Source organism: Danio rerio, chromosome 2 (genome assembly GCF_052040795.2).
Source record: "Danio rerio strain M-AB ecotype USA chromosome 2, GRCz13ab, whole genome shotgun sequence".
Lineage (NCBI taxonomy): Eukaryota > Metazoa > Chordata > Actinopteri > Cypriniformes > Danionidae > Danio > Danio rerio.
In genome coordinates, this window is record NC_141022.1 from 48399725 (window position 1) to 48425483 (window position 25759).

Sequence of the window (25759 nt, forward strand, 5' to 3'; positions counted from 1 at the left end):
AAGCCAGTTCTGTCCAACCAGACAAAAAAAGAAGTATTAATAAGGTGAGAAATGTTCTTGAGTTTGTTAATTAACTATGGTCGTGTGGTGTGGGCCAAAGACAGCACAGCAGCACCTCTTTTGCATGTGACCTGGTCTTAAATGGAGGTGTTAGTGGTAATGAGTGACTCATATCCACTGCTGTGCATGTGGTTAAGATGAATAGTTTAAAGAACTGAGTTTATAAAGGTGAATGGGTTCGATTCATATATGCTGAGATGATTGTGTGTCCTATTTTTAACAGATCACATTCTTAAAGCTGAAGTGTTTCTTTTTGTACCACTTAGATTTTGCCAAAAGTTTTTCTGAAAATGTGTAGTCCTATTAGGGCTGGGCATTATACAAAATTTTCAAATCGCCATATCGTCCCCCTGTGAGATTGCTGATACATGATACTGTTGTATTCGGCACGCAGTGGTTTGTTAACTTATTTGCTTATTTAGTTAATAATTTCTAAATGTACCTAACCTTTCAACTGACTTTTCACTAATTTAATAATCTACTTCATTTTCATTATGCTTTATCTTGGGAAAAACACTCAAATCAATGCAAATCACCGCGCTCTTCCTGCTAAATAGGCTCTGAGACCTAAATTGTTTTAAGATTCGATTTCAACAGTGCCGCGCGAGACAAGATTTGATAGTGACTTCAGGTCCGCAGGACACCCACAAAATGGATATTTATAAAAAATAAATGGAAAGTAGCAAATGAAATGACAGTTATTTGTGCGCAGAAGAAACAACGATTCAGCGGACTCGCTGTCTGTGAGTTTTTTTACGTGATGGATGCGTTTACATCTTTTATTCATGAATGTCATTTCATTTGCTACTGTCTGAGTGTATGGGTGTTTCCCAGTACTGGGTTGTAGCTTGAAGGGCATCCGCTGTGTAAAACATATGCTGGATGAGTTGGCTGTTCATTCCACCTTGATAACCCCTGATAAATAAGGGACTAAGCCAAAGGAAATTAAATAAATGAATGAATGAAAATAATCTTTTTATTCAATAAATTAATTAAAACATGTAATAGAACTATAAAAATCCAAAACAAGCTAAATATCATTGCTAAAAATCATCATATATGCATACATGATACTATTGTCAATCAGAATATCCTAAGTCCCATCTTAAACTAATGGAGCTTAGTTGCTTGAGATGCTTAAATAATGTTATTTATTTTATTTTTTATTTAATTTAATTAAATAATTTATTTGTTTTTTTTAATTGATTTTAATTGTAAAGTTGTATAAAATTTAAAAAAAAAATTTCACTTAATTTAATTAAATTAACATTTAATTTTAATTTTATTTTCAGGATTAATTTAATTTAACTTTAATTTAATTTTTAAAATTATTTTTTAATTTTAATTTAATTAAAGATTTTATTACATTTTTATTTTATTTTAATTATTTTTTATTTTATAATTATTATTTATTTTTTATTTTTTTATTTTGTGCTATTTTAATTAATTTATTTTTATTTAATTTTATATTTTTTATTAGATTTTTTTTATTTTAATTTAATTTCATGTTTTTTTTACATTTTAATTAATTAATTTATTATGTTTTATGTTATGTTTTAATTTATTTTATTTTTATTATGTTTTATTTTTTTACTTTTTATTTTATTTATTTGTTTTTATTTTTTAATCAAAGAATTTTTTTATTTTGTTTTATTTTTTATTAAATTTTTTGTTTTTATTTTATTTTTGATTAAATATTTTTTCTTAGTTTTTTATTTAATCATGTTTTGTGTGTTTGGTGTTGTTTTTAGATTACATTTTGATTATTGAAATAACAAAATTCAGATCTTTAAAATTCTTTATATTAATTTTGTATTTACTCACCCTCAGGTGGTTCTAAACCTTCCTATCACGGAAGAAGATATTTTGAAAAATGTTAGAAATCTGTAACCATTGACTTTCATAATAGGAAATACAAACGTAAGTCAATACTTAAAACAGGGGCGTCAAACTCAGATCCTCGAGGGCAGCAACCCTGCACAGTTTAGTTCCAGCATGCTTCAACACACTTACTTGCAGGTTTTAAACAAGACTGAAGGACTCAATTAGTTTGATCAGGTGTTTGGCACCTGTGATTTAAAGGTTTCCAACATTTTTCAAAATAACTTATTTTGTGTTCAACAGAAAAAAATTAACTCAAGGGTGAGTAAATGACAGAATTTAAAATTTTGGGTGAACTACCCCTATAGTTTTTCATTTTCTTATCACAAAAGAAGATATTTAGAAAACTGTTAGAAACCTGTAACCATTGACTTCCAATAAAAATAACTTTTCATGTTCATCAGAAAAAAATACATTTAAGGTTGAGTAAATGAGGAGGGAACTTTTGCTTTACTTTTCCATTTTCACTCTGACATTGTGTGCAGTTGCTTTTATAATCATTTATATTAATAATATTAAAAAAATAAACTTTCATTTACTTTATTAATTCCAATTTATAATAACATTAATAATACATTTATAACAATTATTTGTAGTACCACATTATCCTTTAGAAATCAAACCAATATGCTGGTTATTTATCATCAGTGTTGAAAACCATTTTTACTGTGACATTTTTCTGAAAGCCATAATGGATTTTGTTTAACCATCAAAGAGTCTTCTATTGCTGACTATTTATTTACTGGCAATTTAATAAATCCTTGCTGAATGGGAACAATCCTAAAAGCTCCAAACACACACACAGCGATGCTTGTCGCTCAGTATTATCATCAGCAATTTCTTTACCAAGTCACAAACTCAAGTGAAGGAAGCATTTTACCACTGAACAATTAAGAACGATTGACTTTTAATGGAGTAGGAGGACTAAATAACCTGTCACCTGTGCACTTTTACATGCTGTTAGTTTGATAATTGTGTCTGCTATAAAGTTTGCCAGCTTTCAGCAGCCATAAAGCATCCTGATTCCCTGCGGCCCGAGTGCACATATGACAGCTGTTAGACGATGAAGTATCATTATAGTCTATCCACAGTGATGTGTGTTGCTTTTCTACACACACACACACACACACACACACACACACACACACACACATATATACATGGCCTCCGCTGCTGGACAGATGGTGACTTTGAGCTCCGGGTCCTTGAAGGAGACAGTGACGGCGGGGAAGAGAATGAGCAGCAGACAGTGATATGAAGACGAGAGCATGCTGTTATTAATGCCCTGGAGGATGCTGGGAGTTGCTTTGTTAAAGTACTTTCTGGCTGCTAACAAGCCGGAGGAGGATTCTAGGTCATAAAATTACACGTTTCTGCAACCTCACATGCCTTGCTCTGTGCACGCTTCGGCGAAATTAACAGCGCTGATATGAATTTTTGTTTGTGTAATTTAATATGACCTATATAATAGACTATCTGTTGGTTTCTGTAACCCAAACTGGTCTTCTGTGAGATTATTTATAGTTGTTTTTTTTATCCACATTGAAAAAAAAATCTTTAAATTTTTTTTAATTTAATTTTTTTAGTTGAGTTGAATAAACTTTTCTAGTCCTCTGATCTTAAACCGGTCAAACTGACTAAACTTATCGTCAAACTTCATTCATTCATTTTCCTTCAGCTTAGTTTCTGATTTTACAGCGGTCACCACAGCTGAATGAACTGCCACCTATTCAAGCAAAAGTTTCACGCAGCGGATATGTTTTCAGCCGCAACCCAGTTCTGGGAAACACCCATACACTCTCACATTCCCACACACACTCATGCACTACGGCCAAATTAACTTATTCAATTCACCTAAAGTGCATGTCTTTGGAATGTGGGGGAAACCGAGCACCCGGAGGAATCCTGCACAAACAAGGGGAGAACATGCAAACTCCACACAGAAATGCCAACTGACTCAGCTAGGACTAAACAAATTTATTTGAAACCTTATTAACTTATTAAATTAATTTATAGTGACAAATGCATTTGTTGTCATGACTTTTTGACATATAATTTTTTACAGTGCAGCTTTGGGGAAAACAATTGAGAGACTGCTTGGAAACCTGCTTGGATTTATTAAGTATGTGTTGGAGAATGTGCAGAATGTGAAGGTCTTTTTCCAGTTTAAATAACAAAATCATTGTCATTTAGTGCATTAACAAAACAATTATTCAGAATAACAAGTGTTTTGATTTATTGAATTTGAAAATTGGATTTGATTTGGTTTGAAAATAAGGATTAGTCCACCAAACATTGATTTCTTAATTATTCTGATAATAAAAAATGGCTAATGTCTTGTCTAAAAATGAATATAAAAACATGCCATCTTTTTATTTGATCAGAAATGGCTCTAAATGACAACTATTTTATTTGGAATAATATTTGGAATAAATTCAGGGTAAAATTATTCAGTGTAAAACTATTACTCAAACACATAACTATAAATCTTATGTTTTAAAACTTTTTTATGGTCTTAGTTTTTTCTATAGCTTAGTATAGAGCCAGATCAGTTTAAAAAATAATACATTTACAAAATAAAATTCATACATCCACAAAACAATTAACATTTAAAAAATCCAACTCGTAAATTCAAAACACAAATCCAATTCATAAATTCAAAACACAATACCAAAATACACAAATCCAGTTTGTAAATTCAAAACACAATTCAAAAGTACACAAATTAAATTCATTTGGCAAAAATATTAAGGATTTTTACTTGTGAGTTCAAAAATTATGTGTTTACATATTCGATTTCGTAATTGTTAACTGTTGTGGATGTATGAATTTTATTTTGTAAATGTACTGTAGTATTTTTGAGACTGATCTGGCTCTATGGAGTAGCATACAATATGAAGCGTAAGAAGGTCTTATAATGTTTTATATTTTACTTTGTTCTGTAATATCTGTTGTATGTATAAAATCTACAAAGTAAATAGTTACAAGCGTATAAGTGCTAAAACTTTTACTCTGACACAGATGGAAATTTTGTGACATGTAAACAATTTGTGTTTACAAATGCTTTAGTATCATTGAAAGATGAAACTGGCCTGTTATGATAATTATTTACACATGCTTGAGCTTTTTGGCCAATCACAATGCACCGAGCCAGCTGGCTAATCAGAGCACACTGGGCTTTTATAAGGCGGGGCTTTGTAAAATGTGAAACTTAGAGTGTTTTAGAAAAACAATGAGAAAGATAATGTTTTTTTTTTTTTTTGTATTTTAATGTTATTTTGAGGCGACGCAGTGGCGCAGTAGGTAGTGCTGTCGCCTCACAGCAAAAAGGTTGTTGGGTCGCTGGTTTGAACCTCGGCTCAGTTGGCGTTTTTTGTGTGGAGTTTGCATGTTCTCCCTGTCTTTGCGTGGGTTTCCTCCGGGTGCTCCTGTTTCCCCCACAGTCCAAAGACATGCGGTACTGGTGAATTGGGTAGGCTAAATTGTCCGTAGTGTATGAGTGTGTGTGTGGATGTTTCCCAGAGATGGGTTGCGGCCGGAAGGGCATCCGCTGCGTAAAACCTTGCTGGATAAGTTGCCGGTTCATTCCGCTGTGGCGACCCCAGATTAATAAAGGGACTAAGCCGACAAGAAAATGAATGAATGTTATTTTGAGCATTAAATGTCCTTTTGAAATTATTAGTTTCAGTCAATTTTAAAGATCTTAAATCTAGTGTCTTTAAGGATGTTTATAATAAAGTGAGAAAATTTGCATTTAGAAGACATACAAAGCTTACAGTGTCACTTCCACCTAAATAGATCAATTATTTTCACGTTGCCTCATACTTCAGTTTCTCATCAAATCTTGACCAATCAAATGCTCTCTAGTATCTGACATGTCCCTCCCCTTTCAAGAAGCTTTTAATTTGCTTTTTTATTTGAGCTCAACCACTCTCACTGCCAGAGCTGTAATCAAACAAAACACTATTGGCTGTTTTTTTAAAGGGGAGGGGCTTCTTTGTTTTACTCTCTCTTCATTTTTCAGTTGAGATTATGTCCAACATTGAATAAACAAAGCACATTTCAAACAACTTTGCAGCACCTTTAAGACATGTGAACCTCTTCTAGTACACCCAGTAATTACAGTGAGATAAATTCCCTCTCACACACTCACTAGCATGAACAAATCAAGGAATGTGACTTCATAAACCATAATGACTTTAAAAACTAAAAAAAAAAAAAAAAACTTTAAACTTAAAAAAAAAAAAAATCCTGTTATTATATACAGTGGTGTAAAGTAACAAATAACAACTACTCAATCCACTGTAATTGAGTAGTTTTTCTCAGCAATTGTAATTAAGTAGTTTTAAAAATGTGGACTTTTACTTTCCCTTGAGGATATTTTTAGTGCAGTATTGGTACTTTTACTCCACTACTTTCCTTCAACCTGCAGTCACTAATTGATTTTTTCTTGTCTATGGAAATTAGAAAACTCTGTCCTGTGATTCCTGTCCAGTCAAATCACATCGTAATGAACTACTTCAAGTCATGGGTGATTTATAACTGTTTGGAAGCATTAAAAGTGTCCAAGAAATTGTCAAAAATCTTTACACGTATTGACCAAGAGACTGTTTAGATGCATGTAACTGATTAAAAAATGATGGATGTTTACTGAATGACAACTGAAATGGCATTAAACACCCAGCAGGCACAAGACGTCAACATGACATCAGATTGAAGTTGTACCCCAACGTCGTAGGGACGTTGCATTTTGTTTTGGAAATGAAAATCAGTTTGATGTCAGAACTCAACATCAGTCCGACATCAATGTCCAACTTAAAATCAACCAAATATTAACATCTAATGATGTTACAGCTTGACGTTGTGTGGACGTTACCACTATGACATCTATCAGATGTTGAATTTTGGTTGCCATACCTGATTAATAAATGTCAGCATTTGACTTCAATATGATGTTGGTTTAAGATGCTGTCTCAACGTTGGATTTTGGTCACTTTCTAACACAACCTAAAATTAACCAAACATCAACGTCATTTGATGTTGTTATTCATTTCATTTTTGTGTGTTGTGTATGAGCTTGCTCAATGAGCATGAGCAAATGGGCTGTGGCTTCAAAGTTTCACGTTGCAATTAGTTTTTATTTCACATGAATTTTCAGGGCTCAATACTAATAATTTTTTTTCATTTACACAAAAGGTTAATAATGTGTCAAAACAAGCAAAATTGACCTGTATATTTACACTTTTTACTCAACAAAAATGTTCTTAAAAAACAATAGACATTGTCATGTATCTAAAATGCACAGTAGTTTGCATATCACTGAAGGTTGCATATCACCAGTTAACTATACACAAATGGAGAGTCAATCTCTTATTAAAGCAGAGATTTAATCTTATTAATGTTAATGGTAATTGTATGGTAAATACAACATATTCATTCATTCATTCATTCATTTTCTTGTCGGCTTAGTCCCTTTATTAATCCGGGCTTGCCACAGCGGAATAAGCCGCCAACTTATCCAGCAAGTTTTTACACAGCAGATGCCCTTCCAGCCGCAACCCATCTCTGGGAAACATCCAAACACACATTCACACACACACTCATACACTACAGACAATTTAGCCTATAATACACCTGTACCGCATGTCTTTGAGTAATGCTGATCACATTTGCAAGCATATTGACAAAAGGTCTTAAACTAAAGTTCTAATCTTTAGTGACTAGCCAGCACTAGCAATTTAAAAATTATTTTCAACCGGCCAAAGTGGCTAGTGAGCATGGCTGTCTAAACTCCCACAGCTGAAATCTGGCATTTGGCAGGTGTTAATGTCAAGCCCTGGTCATCTGACATCCAACCTAAATCAAGCCTAATATTAACGTCTTATGACGTTGTGTGCCTGCTGAGCAATAACTGAATGCACTACAGAATGTTACGTTTACACACAGCCACAAATTACATGTAAATGCATCAGCTTTTTACAGTGTAATACTCACTAATCACTACTCGATTACTTTTGAAAGGCCTACTTTTTACTCCTACTTTGAGTAAAATTTACAACAGATACTTTTACTTTACTCACACTACATTTTTAGGCAAGTAATGGTACTTTTACCCAAGTATGATTTTTCATTACTCTTTCCACCACTGAATATATCCCTCTAAATGACATGTATGACAACACATGAATGTACAGTAAACTGTACATTCATGGCATCTTAAAAGAAGTGTCTAAATAAAATAAATCGGCCTGACCACCACACGTGCAGTTTGTGTGTTGAAAAAAACAAACCATAACCAACTAACTCTTTATCTTACACACACACACACACACACACACACACACACACACACACACACACACACACACACACAAATCCCCTGTCAGCCTTCCCCAATTTGCAGCTGATCTTTTTCGCAAGTTTCCTCGGCCGTCAGCAATTCTTCATCCAATTAAAGACAAAACAAAACAGCAGAAAAATTGCACTGAGAGAAAGGCTGCATCCCAATACACAAACAGTCCGCACTAAATATTCATCACTTATTTAGTATGCAAGACTAGGATTAGCGCCCATATCCTGCAGACATATTCAACACCATGTTTAAAGGGATAGTTCACCTTAAATAACAAATTTGTAGTATTATAACACTATCTTGTTTCAGATGGCTGTAAAAAATAAACTAAAGGAGTATGTAAATAATGTTTCAATAATTAAATATTGGGATGGCGCGGTGGCTCAATGGCTGGCACTGTCGCCTCACAGCAAGAAGGTCGCTGGTTCTAGATTGGCTGGGTGAGTCGGCATTTCTGTGTGGAGTTTGCATGTTTTCCCCGTGTTGGGTTTCATGGGTTTCCTCCGGGTGCTCCAGGTTTCCCCCACAGTCCAAAGACATGTGCTATAGGAGAATAGTAGTGTTTGAGTGTGAATGTGAGTGGTTATGTTTCCCTGTACTGTGTTGGGCTGGAAGGGCATCCCCTGCGTAAAACATATGCTGGACAAGTTAGCAGTTCATTCCGCTGTGGCGATCCCTGATAAGTAAAGGGACTAAGCTAAAGGGAAATAAATGAATGATTAAATGCTTGTGATGGTAAAATGTTTGTCTCTTGTTTAAATGACCAGGTTTGAGTTTCTTTAATGATGGCTTTGGGGGTTGACTAAACCCAGTGTGTTGTTGTTCAGCATTAAGCAGAGTGTTTTGAACTTCAGGTTAGATGTAATTGTTGTGTGATGCTGACATTATCATATGCACTAAGTGGAGCAGGATGATTACTATAATGACACCAGTAATGCCACAGAAAAGGTCAGATTTTATGATGGCGAGACACTGAAGGCAGAAGCTTGATTTATTTATTTTTTTTCATGCAGCTGCCAATTTTGAGATTTTTGGCTTATCATGAAGTGTTTTTTTTTCTGTCTAATTTAAAGAAGCTGCAGTAGAGACTCTTTCTCTATTGGGGACAGTTCGGGACTGCAGCCAGTCCAGTTAAGTACCTGTATTCTCTTTCTCCGCAGGAAATTTCTTACTTAGATTTTTTTGTCTTGGTTTTAGTCCAGATATCTAACATTTTTTAAAACAAGAAGCATTATCTAGACAAGCAAACAAAGTTTGTCTTGTTTAAGAAATATTCTCAAAATTAAACAAGTTTTTCCTAAAAACAAGCAACATAATCTGCCATTGGGGTAAGCAAATCAATCGAGTTTTTCCTTTTAACATATGTTTATTTTGCTTACCTCATTGGAAGATTATTTTGCTTGTTTTAGGAAAAAACTCACTTAATTTTGCCATATTATTTCTTAAAACAAGGCAGAATTGTTCACTTGTCTCATAGATGCTTTTTATTTAAGAATTTTTAGATATTTGAATTAGAAACGACACAAAAAATCTAAGAAAAGCATTTTTTTGCAGTGTATTTATTAAAACAAGGCCTCATTTGCATATTGAAACATAACATCATCTGTGTTTCTTTCTTATTCATATGGTATTGTCTTAAAAAGCTCCTTTCCAAGTTTAACAAAACAAAACAACAACAACACACTAAAGGTACATTGACGTGTGGCAGTACATGAGGCTGTGTGTGATCCAGGGTTTAGTGTTCACCTTGAGTCTAGTTGGGTTTTCAAGTGGGTGTCGGAGGGTCATTAATCAGAAGCACAGAGAGATCAATAAACCTGATCATTAGTCTCATCAGCTGCTAACGGCGAGCTGAGATCATCTGATTCGCCTACAGATCTGGCACTTCACCCGGGAGAAACTGTTTAGTGTCATGTTTTGTGGGTTTCGTGCTGCGAAGAGAAGCAAAAATGTGTTGGGGGATTTTACAAATGAAATGTTGTAGTGTCATTTCATATACTCTAAAATATATAATTAATTTTTAGATTATTTACATTTACACATGCTTAACTAGTACTACATTTTGAAAATGTAGTAGTTTTGTTGTGTGCTTTTGTTTGTTTTTGTTTAAATCTGTGGATCATATATGAACAAAAATCCAACATCAAAACAATTCAAGTTTAGTACAGCCAATTTTTTTTTTCTGAGCCCAAAGAATGACATTCATTTTCACCATTATTTACAGAAGACAACTAATAAAATGACTTCTAGTCAAACAACTAAAGACTTCAGATGCAAAATCCCCAAAAGCAATCAGAAATGTTCCTTTAAAATGCCTATTTTTCTCATGTTCGTTTATTTTACTTTAAAGGCAATGAAAACAACCCATTCATTGCTATAAAAGTGAATACCGGATCGAAAATACTAATTTTAGAAGAAAATTAAAAATCCATATGAAATCAACATTTACAATGTTTATTTTGCTAGCGCACATTGTTATTATTTAGGAAAAATTAATCTGAGCAAATTAATCTACTAAAAAAAAGTTTTGATAATCTTCAATCAAAAATCTGCGCATTTGGTTCTGCATTTAGTGTCGTGGTTCTTCTTTGTTGACTTCAGTTTGATGGCTTCAACCACAGTATTCTTAACCACGCTCCTTTTTTATTAGTTTGTTATTGGGCAAAATGAAGCCCCACCCTGTACTTAATGTCGCATTGTCATATAATTTGTCCAATCAATCCTGTCTTACCCATTTATTATTTGAAAATATAATAAAATAATCATGTCCAAATGTCCTCCAAATCTGTGAATATTTTCCTTCTGTCATCTGAAATGAAGGCTTATATGTTACATGCTTTGACGTCAATGATGCCAAATGTTGCTTGTGAAGTGTGTTGTTGACGTCAAACCTGACGCAATGAATCTTGCCGTGTTTCAGTTGTAAGTGACCCAGTGCAAGGGAAGATCTGCATTTTAGTACAATGTATTCAACAGAACAATAAAAGCCTTTGAGAATCTAAATCATTAGTTAAGGAACATGAAAACAATGTTTTCTAGTAAACTGATCACAGGTTAATGCTGTTTCAAACTGGGAGAAAGGAACATCTTCTTTATTGGTTCTCATTTCTATAGAAGTTTACATTACAAGTCTGCAAGTTACTCTTTCTGTTTCTGTCTTCTCTCACACTCTCTCCATGTTGACACCTGAAGGTGTGAATTATTCATTTCTTCAGGCAGATGAAGAATGGGTGGCAGAAGCACATGATGCTCACACTCGAGCACACAAACCTACTGACACAAACACTGAAAATATAGTATGTGCTCATGGACACATAAACATACACCACCATTAGAAAGTCAGCAATATTTAATGATGTTATACAGCAAGCAGTCATTAAAGGGATAGTTCAGCCAAAAACTAAATCCTCCAGTTATTTCAAACCTGATTAAATTTCTTTCCTCTTGTTAACATAAAAGATGATGTTCTGAGGAATATTGTAAGATGTAAATTGACTTTCATAGTGTTTTTTTTCTTACTATGGAAGTCATTGGATACCAGTTTCTACATTTTTCAGAGTACCTCCTTTTTTGTTCAGTAGAAAGAAAAAAAAACTCAAAGGTTTAGAACCACTTGATGGACAGTAAATTAGTAAATTAAATTTTTTGTGTGAACTGCCCCTTTAAACTTATTAAATCTGACCACGAACACATGATATTTGATGGACCCTTTTCACGAGACTGTTATGATGCATTTAACATTCATTGGCATTTTAAATCCTTGAAAGTTTTTAATATATATTTTTTTTATTGTAGAAACATTTATATGTATTTATGTATGTATGATATCATCTTTGCATCAAATGACAAAAAAATTACCGCTTGTGCGAGACTTTTTTAATGCAGAGTGCATGGGGCAGGACAGTAAATTTGGTGTTATTCTCTCTTCTGGCTGCCGTTATCAGTCTCGCATAATTTTTTTTTCCTTTTTCTTGTTGTCTTGAAAACACCATTGTGGAGTTTTTTTTTTAACTTCACCAAATAGGACTGAAAAAATATTTTTTTTACTCTACCATTGACTGTTCTATAAGTTTACCCAACTATGCACCTTCTGCTATTGAGAATCCTGAAAATGTGAAAAATCCAAATATCCAAATATGCACACTCAAAATAAACTTCCACACATCGCTCAGAAAGTTCCTTCGAAAGGATAAAAATGCCATTTGCCGATATTTAAGAAACATGCCAAGTAAACATTCTTGTTTATCTGAAAAGCAATCCTAAAGATATTCTGCTTTGAAAATCTGCGTTATGTGCTGAAACGTTGTCTTTGTTTTGGTTTTTTTTAACCCGCCCAATGCAATTTAGCCAATTATATTTCAGCACCCAGGGTTGCCTTGCTGGAAAAAATCATATTTCAGTCATTCAGTCAGAAAGGTTCTTAAAGTGTTTGTCTGTGACTGAAATGCGACCTCCAACAGTAGCACGCTCCAAAATGAGACGCAGATTCAGAGTTCCACACGAGGTTGTTAATTAGCAAATAATATAAATATTATGAATGTAAACATTAGGTGAGCAGGTTACATTGTAACCTTGTGTTCTAACAACACTACGTGAGTGGATATGCAGTGATGAGCATTTTGACTGTTTGCACCAGACACAACACAAATTTAAATACAGCCATTCAGCAGCACAGAATAGTGCACTCACTGCACTCTAACAAAGTCATAAGGTTTATAATTGAATTAATGCATATTAATCATCTTTAACATAATTAAATGTACATGCTTAATGAGGTACATCTGAGGTGAACTATCTGCTCCTGCTTTCAGTAGTATGGCAATACATGTCATGTGAAATAGCATTTAAACTCACATTATAAGCATTTAACACTGAATAAAGCACATGAGCTGTACCTGAGGTGATCACAGTTTGTTGTGTTGTTCAGCTGCAAGAAATAAAATAGAAATTTCAGGTTTTGGTTTGAACAAAAACTCTTTTAATATGAAAAAAAAAAATCCTTTTATTGCGTGCCATTGCTTTTATTTAAAATATGACTTAAATCAGCCCTAAATCAGCCTTTAGGCTCAAAAGTCAGGCACACTCCCGTTGGTGTCAACGATTTAATCACTTGGTGTGAAACTTACATATTGCACCTTTAAATGTTTTTAAAAAAACAGCACTGCTACTGAGCTACAGTTAGTAAACACACATTTGATAACAAACACAAAAAATAAGCATTTAACAGCTGAAAGCGATATGGCCAATATATCGTGCCAATTCACGGATCAATAAGAATGTTGATATTTATTTGAAAGTCATATAATATATTAAAAGTGCAAGCAGTGCTCATGATAGCAACATTAAGCAGGTGCTTTGTTTTGCTCCACAGGTGAGTCGTGTGTTGAAACCCGGAGGACGCTTCATCTCCGTCACATTTGCACAGCCACATTTCCGCAAGAGACTCTACGCTCAAGCGGAGTATGACTGGTCCATCAAGCATTATCACTACGGTAGCAACTTTCACTACTTCCTGTATGTTCTGACCAAAGGGGAGAAGCTTAGCACAGAGGATGCCGCCCTGGAGAGAAGATTGGTCGAGGAAGCAGAGGCTCCGCCCATCTATGTAAGATTTCAAGAAGCAGATTCTGAGGACTTCCTGAATAACATTGGATTATAGGTACTCAGAAAGAATCTGTTACTTAAAAGACTGCTGAAAGTTGTACAGATGTTTCTTTTTATAGTCCAAACAAACAATTTAACCAAAAATTATCTTTTAGGGTGCTTTCATATCTGTAGTTTGCTTCATTTGGTCCGGACCAAGCGCAATAAATGATACATTGTTGCATTTTCTGCCGTCTTTGGATCGTTTTCACACCACACTGCTGGCTTTGGTCCGAACCAGTTGAAACGAACCAAACGCAGTCATCTGACAAAATCCACATCTCTCATTGGCCAGATGTTGTTTAACATATTTCCTAAACTGATTATTGATTGGTTAGAATTCACAAGCGAGAAAATGCCAACAAACTCCCACAAGTAAACAAAACCGGCAGACACAAAATGTCGTTTTTATTCTGGAGGGACGACTGCACTGACTAATTTTATGCCTGCTTTAGACAAACTATACATTTCGAGAATGAAGCGTGGCTGCGGCTGGAAAACAGTGTTTTAATGCATCGCTTGTATCTTCAGGAGGAGACGTGAATTAACTTGAACTTAAACTGCGACATGGTCATCTTGCGGAAATATTACCAACGATCCATCAGGTAATGTTTTCCCCTCTCTCTCTCTCTGTTGGTAAAGCGCTGTCAACAAATATTTTTCCTCCATATCGCACAGAGCATTGGCCTACGGCAGCTGGATTAGTCCAAAAGGCGCAGTACTTTTTACGATTGGACCTGTTTTAGTACGGATCAAATTCTCACCACAAACGAACTGCTCCAGGGTTTGTTTGAAAGTGTACCGAGACCACCTCTTCAAGCAGGTCTCGGTATGCTTATTTGGTCCGCTTTTGGTGCGCACTTGAGTACGATTGCTGCATTCTCACCTGCCCAAACGAACCGCACCAAAAGGGAAAACAAACTTGTGCGATTCAAACAAACTAAATAAGGCAGGTGTGAAAGCACCCTTATTTACTCTCAAATTGTCCCAAATTTATCTGATTTTATTTTCTCGTTGGATTAAAACTTTTTTCTTACGTTTCTTTTTTTTTTTTTTTAACCCTTTCATGCATGAGTTTTAAATACTCCAGCTGACCCTCCTGCGTAATTTTTAATTTTGCAACCATTACCATAGATCTATACTCTAGATATTGCATACGGACCCTGAGCATGTGTCAATAATACTGCTGTCATATTTGCACAGTGCTTTCAGTACAAAAGTCATTCAACCGCACTAAATCAAGACTAAAGCCAGTGTGAAGATACTGGATTTTAGCGCTGTGTATGGGTGCAGTAACGAGCAAACAAAGAAAACAAAGCACAAAGGCAGAATATTTCATAGGTAAGATTTCTTTTTTTTATGATTTTGTACGTTACGAACGTTATTGATGACAATACAGTTACTTACTGCCCTTACCATAAGGCAAAGTAGCACCAACTTGCACTAAATTCTAGGCTTATCCTAGTTTTGTTGAGTGAAATCAGTAAATAACGTAAACAAATTATTACAACAGTGTTGTCTAAACTCTGTCCTAGAGGGCCGGTGTCCTGTACAGTTTAGCTCCAACCCTAATTGAACACACCTGAACCAGCTAATCAATCTCTGACTAGATATACTAGAAACTTCCTGCAGGTGTTTTGAAGCAAGTTAGAGCTAAACTCAGCAGGACACCGGCCCTCCAGGACCGAGTTTGGACATGCCTGTATTACAACAAGATGCTGCGGTGCTAGAAACTTTTATTATTGTTGGCTAGGTGAAGTAATGGCTAGATTTTGAAGTAACTTATAAGGGTGCCTGATAACACAACAATGCCTGTGCCTCAATGTGCATACTGTCCAGCCTAAAGTATTAGATATTACATGTGTTATATACCATTTAGATCAGAAAGATGGATGTGCACATTGAGACGCAGATATATCAATGGTTTAAGTGAATCATTTATAACTCAGATGCATTCACAAATGAAATGCTCCCTCTGTTAGAGTTAGGACGTGGATTAGATCAAATTTAAAATCGATTGCATTCTAAAGTTCTCATGGTGATGCGTCAAGTTAATCACATTACCCACCAGCCCCAATTATCTATTCATATGTCATATTTTGTTTCATTCTGCCCTTTTCTGTAAATTATATTGTGAAATTTCTGATACTCCGATTCCCCAATATGTGATAGAATCGATATTTTGTCTTTTAAACATCTTAATAATGATCGTATTATTTGTTATTTGATGGGTAATGTGCGCTATCGTTGTTGCCAGACGGAATATAGCTTAGATCGGAAGTTAATGAGAAGTATTTATATTATTTATTAAATTAGATAGCTAGATTGGATACAGCTGAGGATACTCAAGTCAATATAGCATAATCTAATAAAAGATATATTGTTATTAGATTATGCTATATTGACGTTAATATCCACAGCTCTATCTCGTCTAAGACTTCACCTGCTCCGGTCAAGTTCAGATGAGATACAGCTCAGGATACTCGCATCAATACAAAATAATTTTTGTGGCACTGTACAACAAATGATATTTTTACATTACCGTGAGGTAGGGGTAGATGCTAATAAAATACAATTAATGTGTAATTTAATAAGTTATATTAATACTTCTTGTTAACTTCTGTTTCTCTGAAATACATGAAGGTTAGAAAATATTCTAGTAACATAAACCATGTGTATCTTACATGAACAAATCACATTGTCCAGTAATATTGAATAATAATTATTCATCCCATCTCCACAGACATGCATGTATTTTACAAACCTTAAATGGTGTGTTTGTCAGTGCCAATAGACTAATGGTTAAGTGCGCCGACATGGCGACCCGAGTTTGATTGCCGGCTCGAGGTCCTTTGTCAACCCTTCTCCTCTCTCTGCTCCCAATACTTTCTTGTCTGTAACCTCCACTGTCCTGTACATTTAAAGGTGAAAACCCTCTAAAAATAATTAAAAAAAAGAAAAAGGTATGTTTTGCTTGTAGTTGTGTATTTGAATGTCTGAACCCTAAAATAAATGCTATTTGTTTGAAAGCGCTGATAAATCGTGATTTATGACAAGCGATGCATTACTTTGTGCCTCAACGTGTGCCATCAGATTTGAAATTTAGCAGTTGACGACGTGCACTCTGAACGTTCTAATCACACTTCAGGGACCAGCCAAGGTTGATCACACCGGTGTGATTGTATGTGGAAAAGGGTTATCTCTATTCACTTTCACCTTCCTTTATGTACCAGTCAAGAAAAAAAAGCCCTACAGGTTTGAAAATGACATAGAGGTGAGGAAATAACGACTACATTTTCATTTGTGAGGTGGACAAAAGCAAGAAATCAACAAAGAATCACTCTGCGAGATATTAAAGAAGCTATTTCAGATGTGCTCATATTTTTTTACCCAGAGCAGTTTTCTGTAAATCTTTGACTTTTATGCCACACATGAGTTTTTTCAGTACTTTGACCTGGACCAGCTATAAGCTTTTAAACAATTTCTTTTATACTTTTTGTCTTTTTGCTTTTTTGGGACACTTTCATGTGAGGTTTTACTCTGTATCTTCTGCATTCCCTCTTTCTGGCCTATTTCTCTGTGCGATTGTGTTGATTGGTATGACAAGGTTGAGTGCTTGACATCAGCACACTTGTGCAGAGACAAATCTGTCACAAACGCTTCTCAAACAACAAATAAACAGACCGACAGAAAACAAACAGCTCTGCTGTGTGCCAGAATATGACAGACGTGTGTGTGTGCTTGTGCTCCTTTGGATGAGGAATAGCTGCAGTGAATCGGAGTAGGCCATTAATAAACCAGAAATCATTTATTTTTAATTTAGCTCTGGAATGTAATTACAGTCTATTTTTAAAACTTGAGGAAGGTGCCTGGCTTTCGGCACAGCTTCCTGTGTGCCAATGTGAGTGAGCATAGATTGAAATGTTACACTGTGATTTTTGTAGTAAATAGAGGGAGGCTATTTCTTGATGCAGGAGAGCCCGAAACGCGTTGAAACCAGTTGTGTTGTGAGTGTGTTATGGTTACCATGACATTGCTATGTGGTCAAGGTGTTATGAGTTCTTTTTAGAATGTTGCCAGGTGGTTGCTAAGAGTGGTTTATAATTGGTTTCATTACAACACACTGCTCCAATATGTATCATGAGATATGACCTGCTTGCTTCAAAAGTAACATCACACCTCTACTTAAAAAACTGCAAAATTTGAGTTCATGTGGGATGAGTTATGATGAGTTACCCAAGTTAATTCTAAAGCCATTTAAACCCTAATGTGGCCCTATTCTGTGTTTTTTTAGGTATCACATTTAAAGTCGAATAGCTGTTTGTTTATGTAAAGGTTTGGCAAAGTTTCAAATAATAAAGTGCATGGCAAATGGAGCTGCAGCCTCCTAAAGAAAGAACTGTCATCTTCAGTACTTCCAGTTTTACTTCTGCACAAACAGTTGACAGTAAAATTCTTTAGTTTTAGCAGTACTGTAACTTTGCCTGACTCAAATTGATGTGGTAAAACCGACCCTATCTTTACTCAAAACCTCAAAAACATTGCTACTCAGTAGTGAGTGGATTTGATAAACCACATGTTGGGCAAAACCCCACTCTTTCCTCTCTATATTCACCAGACACTTCATCATAAACACACTAAAACACATTATGAAAACAGAATAGATGTCACCTTTTTAAAAAACTACATTAGACTGTATAACTGTAGATTAAGTATGTATGCTTGACAGCTATGCTGTTTACACTACAATCAGAGTTAAAGGTACAAAACCTGTCACTGGGGTGGTACCTTTTTTTCCGAAAGGTATGCTTTTGTACCTTACAGGTCCACACTTGTACCTTAAAGGTGCATATTAATTCCTAAAGGTTATGAATGTCTACCTTATAGTACCTTAAAGGCACAAAAGTGTAACCTTAAGGTACAAATGTTCACCTGTAAGGAACAAAAGTGCTCCTTTAAAAAAAAAGGTACCACCCTGATTTTGAACCTTTATTTACAATATGAGAGTGTACTCCTTTTGATTGTAATGTAATAAAGCACTTTTGGTAAAGCTACTTTAGAACAACATTTATTATGAAAAGTGATATACACTCACTGGCCACTTTATTAGGTACACCTGTCCAACTGCTCATTAATGGAAATTTCTAACCAACTAATCACATGGCAGCAACTCAACGCATTTAGGCATGTTGATCTACTTAAAACTGCTGATCAACTGGGATTTTTACTCTCAACCATCTCTAGGGTTTACAGAAAATGGTGCAAAAAAAGAGAAAATATCCAGTGAGCGGCAGTTCTGTGAGCAAAAATGCCTTGTTGGTACCAGAGGTCAGAGGAGAATGGCCAGACTGGTACAAGCTGATAGAAAGACAATAGTAACTTAAATAACCACTCATTACAACCGAGAAATACAGAAGAGCATCTCTGAATGCACAGCACGAGGCAGAATCTTGCATTGAACCTTGAGGCAGATGGGCTACAGCAGCAGAAGACCAAACGTTGCCTGGTCTGAGTCTCGATTTCTGCTGACACATTCGGATGGTAGGGTCAGAATTTGGCGTTAACAACATGAAAGCATGGATTCATCCTGCCTTGTGTCAACCGTTCAGGCTGGTGGTGGTGTAATGGTGGGGGGGACATTTTCTTGACACACTTTGGACCCATTAGTACCCAGTGAGCATCGTGTCAACCTGAGTATTGTTGCTGACCATGTGCATCCATTTATGACCACAGTGTACCCATTATCTGATGGCTACTTCCAGCAGGACACGCCATGTCATAAAGCGTGAATAATCACAGACTGGTTTCTAAAACATGACAATGAGTTCACTGTACTCAGATGGCTTCCACAGTCACCAGAACTCAATCCAATGGAGCACCTTTGGGATGTAGTGGAATGGGAGATTCGCATCATGGATGTGTAGCCAAGAAATCTGCAGTTACTGCGTGATGCTATCGTGCCAATATGAACCAAAATCTCTGAGGAATATTTTCAGTACCTTGTTCAATCTATCCCATGAAGGATTAAGGCAGTTATAAAGGCAAAAGGGAGACCAGCTCGGTACTAGTACTGTGTACCTGATAAAGTGGCCAGTGAGTGTACAAATAAGCTTGAATAAAATCAAACTGTTCTGATCACTGTGTACAAATGCTGAAAAACCTCCTGAGCTGTAATTCAGGTATATGCTGTTATCAGTAGACCAGTGACACTCACAACAGACAGAGCCATCTGACCAATCAAAGTAGGTTAGGCTGTCAGAAAGGCGGGGTTTAGAGACAAATGTTTGGCGAGGCAGTGGCGCAGTAGGTAGTGCTGTCGCCTCACAGCAAGAAGGTCGCTGGTTCAAGCCTCGGCTTAGTTGGCGTTTCTGTGTGGAGTTTGCATGTTCTCCCTGCGTTCACGTGGGTTTCCTCCGAGTGCTCCGGTTTCCCTCACAGTCCAAAGACATGCGGTACTGGTGAATTGGGTAGGCTAAATTGTCTGTAGTGTATGAGTGTGTGTGTGTGTGGATGTTTCCCAGAGATGGGTTGCGGCTGGAAGGGCATCTGCTGCGTAAAAACTTGCTGGATAAGTTGGCGATTCATTCCGCTGTGGCGACCCCGGATTAATAAAGGGACTAAGCCGACAAAAAATAAATAAATGAATGAATGAATGAATGTTTTGCACAAGAGGCTGAACTGCAGTGTGCATTATGAAAACATTTAAGTTTTTTTGATCTTGGATGGAAACTATTATAGAAGACTCCCAAAAGCAACTAGTAAACTTAATGGGGCACTTTATTCATTTATAAAAGTAATGCTGAGCATGCACCAGTTAATAGCAGAGGTTGATCTACCAGTAGCAGTTTCATGAGGAGTTAATCGTGTCCAGATTGAATGTGTTGTCTGTGAAAGCTGATGATGTAGTCACAGGTCTTTCCCCTTCACTGAAGCTCTAAGCACTGACGTCAGGGTTGAGAAGGTATCAGATGGCCACTGGTATCAAGTGAGCCGCAGGTATCAGGTGTAGATTTATACTGTGATCGTATCCTCATGCCATGCTGTGTAATGCTTCTCCAGGAACCTAGTGCTGCCTAAACACCATAAAGCTGCCGCAGGGAACTGGAGACTCTGATTAGCCTAATGGGAGGTTATGCTTTGTTTACCCCCCTCGTTGGGTTAACCCCGTGCAAGCGGTGCATTATATTGACATTTAAGACCCTGATATTCAATAATGTACTTCTGAATAATTGATGGAGTAATTTCAGAAGTGTACTTGTGAGGTATTTTCTGAGCTGGTGTCTTGTCTTGTCATAGAGGTGATCTGGGACAATGTTTAAATGGAAGTGCCCAAATTGAATTCTGCTTGTCATGTACAGGTTTTGTTATTCTGACAATACCAAAGCTGCCCTTGAGAGTTGAAAAAAGGTTCAAAATCTTTGAATGTTGATGGTTTTTGACAGACAGGCAGGTGGATAGATATGAGGATGGATGAATGATGGACATACAGGTACATCCATCCATAAATAAATGCTAACAAATGCTAATGGACACGTACAGATAGGTAGATGGATGGATAGACAAACAGACAGATGGACAGACTCCAGACAGACATAGATGGATGGACAGACAGACTCCAGACAAATAGATGGATGGATGGACCCCAGATAGACGGATAGAATGGATGGATGGACTCCAGATAGATGGATGGACTCAAGATGTATGGATGAAGCCCAGACAGACAGGCGAATGAATGGATGGGCCATAGATAGATGCATGGATGGATGGACCCCAGATAATTGAATGGACCCCAGACAAACAGGCAGATGATTAGATGGACCCTAGATAGATGGATGGATGGACCCCAGATAGACGAATGCATGCACGAATGAATGGACGAATAGATGGAGTCCAGACAGACAGGCGGATGTATGGATGGACCCTAGATGGATGAACTCCAGAGAGAATGCATGAACTCTTAATGGATGGATGGAGCCCAGAAAGACAGGGGGATGGATGAATGGATGGATCGCAGATAGATGAATGGATGGATGGACTCCAGATAGATGGATGGATAAATGGATGGACTCAAGATGGATGACTGGATGGATGGATGGATGAATGGATGGAGCCCAGACAGAAAGGCGGATGAATAAATGGATGGACCCCAGATAGACAGATGGATGAATGAATGTACTCTAGATGGATGGATGGAACCCATGTAGATGGATGGATATATGCATGAACCTAAATGGATGGATGTACGCTAGATAAATGGATGGATGAACAAATAGACTCTAGATAAATGGATGCATGGATGGAGCCCAGACAGACAGGCGGATAAATGGATGGATTCTAGATGGATTAATGGAGAGATGGACTCCAGATAGATGGATGGATGGTTGGATGGATCCCAAATAGACGGATGTATGGACTCTAGATAGACTGATGGATGAATAGATGGACACAAGATGGATCGATGGAGCCCAGACAGACAGGCTGATGAATGGATGTATGGATTGACTCCAGATAGACGGATGGAGGGACTCTAGATGGATTGATTATTCGATGGATGGATGAAGCCCAGATAGACAGGTGGATGAATGGAAGGACTCTAAATGGAAGGATGTACCTTAGATTAATTGGATAGATGAATGGACTCTATATCGATGGATGAAGTCCAGACATACTTGGTGATGGATGGATGGATGGATGGATGGATGGATGGATGGATGGATGGACGGATGGATGGACGGATGAATTGATGGACTCAAGATGGATGGATGGAGCCCAGATAGAAAGGCTGATGGATGGATGGATGGACGGATGGATGGATGGATGAATAGATGGACTCAAGATGGATGGATGAAGCCCAGACAGACAGGCTGATAGATGGATAAATGGATGGATGGATTGACCCCAGATAGACAGATGGATGAAAGAGGGACTCTAAATGGATGGATAGATCCTAGATAAATGGATAGATGAATGAATGGACTCTAGATGGATAGGATGGACCACAGACAGACAGATGATTAGATGGACAACAGATAGATGCCATAGATAGATAGACAGGCAGGCAGGCAGACAGACAGAGACAGACAAATAGTAAAAGACAGATAGATAGATCTGTCTATCCACCACTGTGTCTGTCTGTATTCTTTTCAAAACCTAGCAAAGAGAAGCCTTTGGGTCCAGATGGCGCAGTTGTGACATCTACCAGCAGGGGCTAACTGGATCAGTCTAACCTGCCAAACCTTGACCCCTTTGGTGCATCATTTTCATTAGTCACTGTTATGGCACTCACAAGGGAAAAGAAATAACATGACCCTATATTGTCATTTACCCAAGATTAAGATCTGCCTGCTACACCAAGCTCATGTTTCTGTTGGGACAACTGAGTTCCGGTGTTCATCTGTGGGGGAGGAGAGGTCAGGATACACCATTACATCATCATCATCATCATCCAGCAGTGGCTGCAACAACAACAACATAGACTGGGATATTGACAGCAGACACATAAACGCCAGTGAAATCCACTGACAACACTAGAGTAAACATTTCACTATAGCTTCAATATGGATAAAAACAGGGACATTTCTGGACAGAGGCCAGCACTTCAAAACCTAATTGGATAATTTCAGTCATTTGTGGAAAACTTTTTATCTAACACTGTTATCTTCTGTGAACAAGGCATAGGACGGTAACCGGTTTTAAGGTTTATCGCAGTTTGGAAAAGTCTCGGTTTTAAAACTGCCAAAGTATTCTGTCATACAGTTTTTAAAGGTATATGTAAGTTTTTGTTTTTTACATGTTTTTTTTTTTACATCTATTTTAATTTAATTTTTTAGGGCAACAGTATCTCCAGCAGAAAATGAACCTCTACATCAAAGCTACTGGTCCAAAATATTTTAAATGTTTCTTAAAATATAATATATTTAGTTTAATGGGAAAAGTTTTTTTTTTTTAAGCAGACATTTAAAAAGAATATATTTCAGAGCAGTAATCACAATACCATTTTTATCCAAGGTGATCGTACTGTCAGAATCTTAAACCGGCCCATGACTACTGTGAGCTATCTCACTGTCATGAGTGAAAATAAAAGTTTCTTGGTAGCCATTAGTATGAGCTACTGAAACATTCTGATCAGTTGACAGTCTAACTATGGGTGTGTCTCAATCTGTAAAGTACAGTAGCAATTACAGTTACCTTGGTTAAAAGAGAAACATAAGGGCGATCATAAGCAAAAATACCCCTAGCCTATAAGATGTTTTATGTAATAGCCTATTTTAAACTGACCAGCTATATGTTTTATTTTCCTTGTTTATTTATTTGTTTGCTGTGTGCGATCGGAAAACTAGTGTAATGACGGCATGCCATCTTTACCAGACCTGGGCAAAGTCCGTTGTTGTTATGTCTGGTGATTTGGTTCACTCGATTAATGTTTCGTGCTTCAGAATTCCATTAAGGGAACTTTGTGAGAATCTATGCTCCCTAATTTTTTATGGTGCATAGTACGACTTTTCAGGGCACAAATGTTTTAGTACAATGGAAGAATTCAGCAATCGAGAAACCCCTTAAAAAGACACCCTGATTGGTGCTCTGATTACTAAACAAGAGGGCAGATTGAGATACCGTCTGTCCGTCCATCCTTCCTTCCATCCATCTGTCTTATTGACTATCAAATCAAAACATTGGGATGCTTGTCAGAACGTTTAGTCTCAGGCCAGTCCCTAAACCTAATCCTAAATCATGATTGGTCGCTACGGGAGTTGCATCATAGCTAACCAGTATGTAAATAGGTGTTCAAAGTTTCAATTAGGGCTGCAAAATATGTCGTTTCAGCATTGATATCGCAATGTGTGTCTGCAATAGTCACATTGCAGCATACGAAATGTTGAGTTGGGATTATAATCATTTAGGGAAAATATACTGTGGATTGATTCCAAAACCATAGACGCTTTGCATGACGGAAACAGAACACAGCATTCCAGGAGAAGAACCTGCTCCCTACTGCAAAATCTGATGGAGGGTCCGTCATGCTGTGGGGATGTGTGGCAAGTACAGGTATTGGAAACCTTGTTAGAGTTATAGGTGACATTAATTCCACCCAGTATCTGCAGATTCTGAGGAACAATGTTCAGGAATCAGTCAAGAGGTTAAAGTTACAGCATGCTTGGATGTGGAGACCTGCGCCGGACTAAATTTCTATTCCTGCTCCTGCTGGGTTTTATTCCGCACCTGACCGATCCCGCCGTATATTCAGTCTTTGTTCACCTGTTGCCCAACCTGCCCCGTTTTCTACCTGACCCGACTGTTCCCACTAAATTTAGATCTGTTTTCCAAAATCACGTTAATATTGGGTACTTTTAAAAGAGAGAGAACAGATAAAAGTGTAGGTTGTGCAAGGATTGTAGTCTAAATGTCAGTCTTGTTTGCCCCTTTATGATGAGACATGTGTGAGTGCTGCGTGACGTGCGGTGAGTTGTGTGGCTGGTGAGGCACTGACTCACCAAAGTCAGATTTACAAACATATTCACTCAATAAATTTGCCAACTACCGATTGTGTTTAATATATCATAATAGCTTTATTTTCATACATGTAGCAGGTACATATTGGGCCAAGGAAGAATGTTAAATGTATAGCGATTAAAAATGCCTTCCAAAAAATACCTATATCAAGCGACACGCAGCACTACAGCGGATGCTCTCTCTCTCTTCCTCTCTCCCTCTCTCTCTCTCTCTCTCTCTCTCTTTCTCTCTCTTTCTTTTTCTCTTTCTCGGGAGCGCTATATTGTTAGACTGCCCGCTCCAGTTTTAATTACACCAGAGTTACCAACCGCT

General features: G+C 36.8%; 2 protein-coding genes across 3 annotated transcripts in view; both read left to right on the plus strand.

Annotated features, from left to right (window-relative positions):
* ece2a (endothelin converting enzyme 2a) overlaps positions 1-14120 on the plus strand; it is a 142325-nt gene extending 128205 nt beyond the window's left edge. For both annotated transcript variants that reach the window (XM_087241375.1, XM_087241374.1), the window contains exon 4: positions 13665-14120. In XM_087241375.1, the coding sequence (XP_087097501.1) occupies positions 13665-13952 (288 nt within the window). In that variant the 3' untranslated portion in view covers positions 13953-14120. The remainder of the gene's footprint in view (positions 1-13664) is intronic.
* klhl24a (kelch-like family member 24a) overlaps positions 1-25759 on the plus strand; it is an 802375-nt gene that overhangs the window by 338935 nt on the left and 437681 nt on the right. The window lies entirely within an intron of this gene.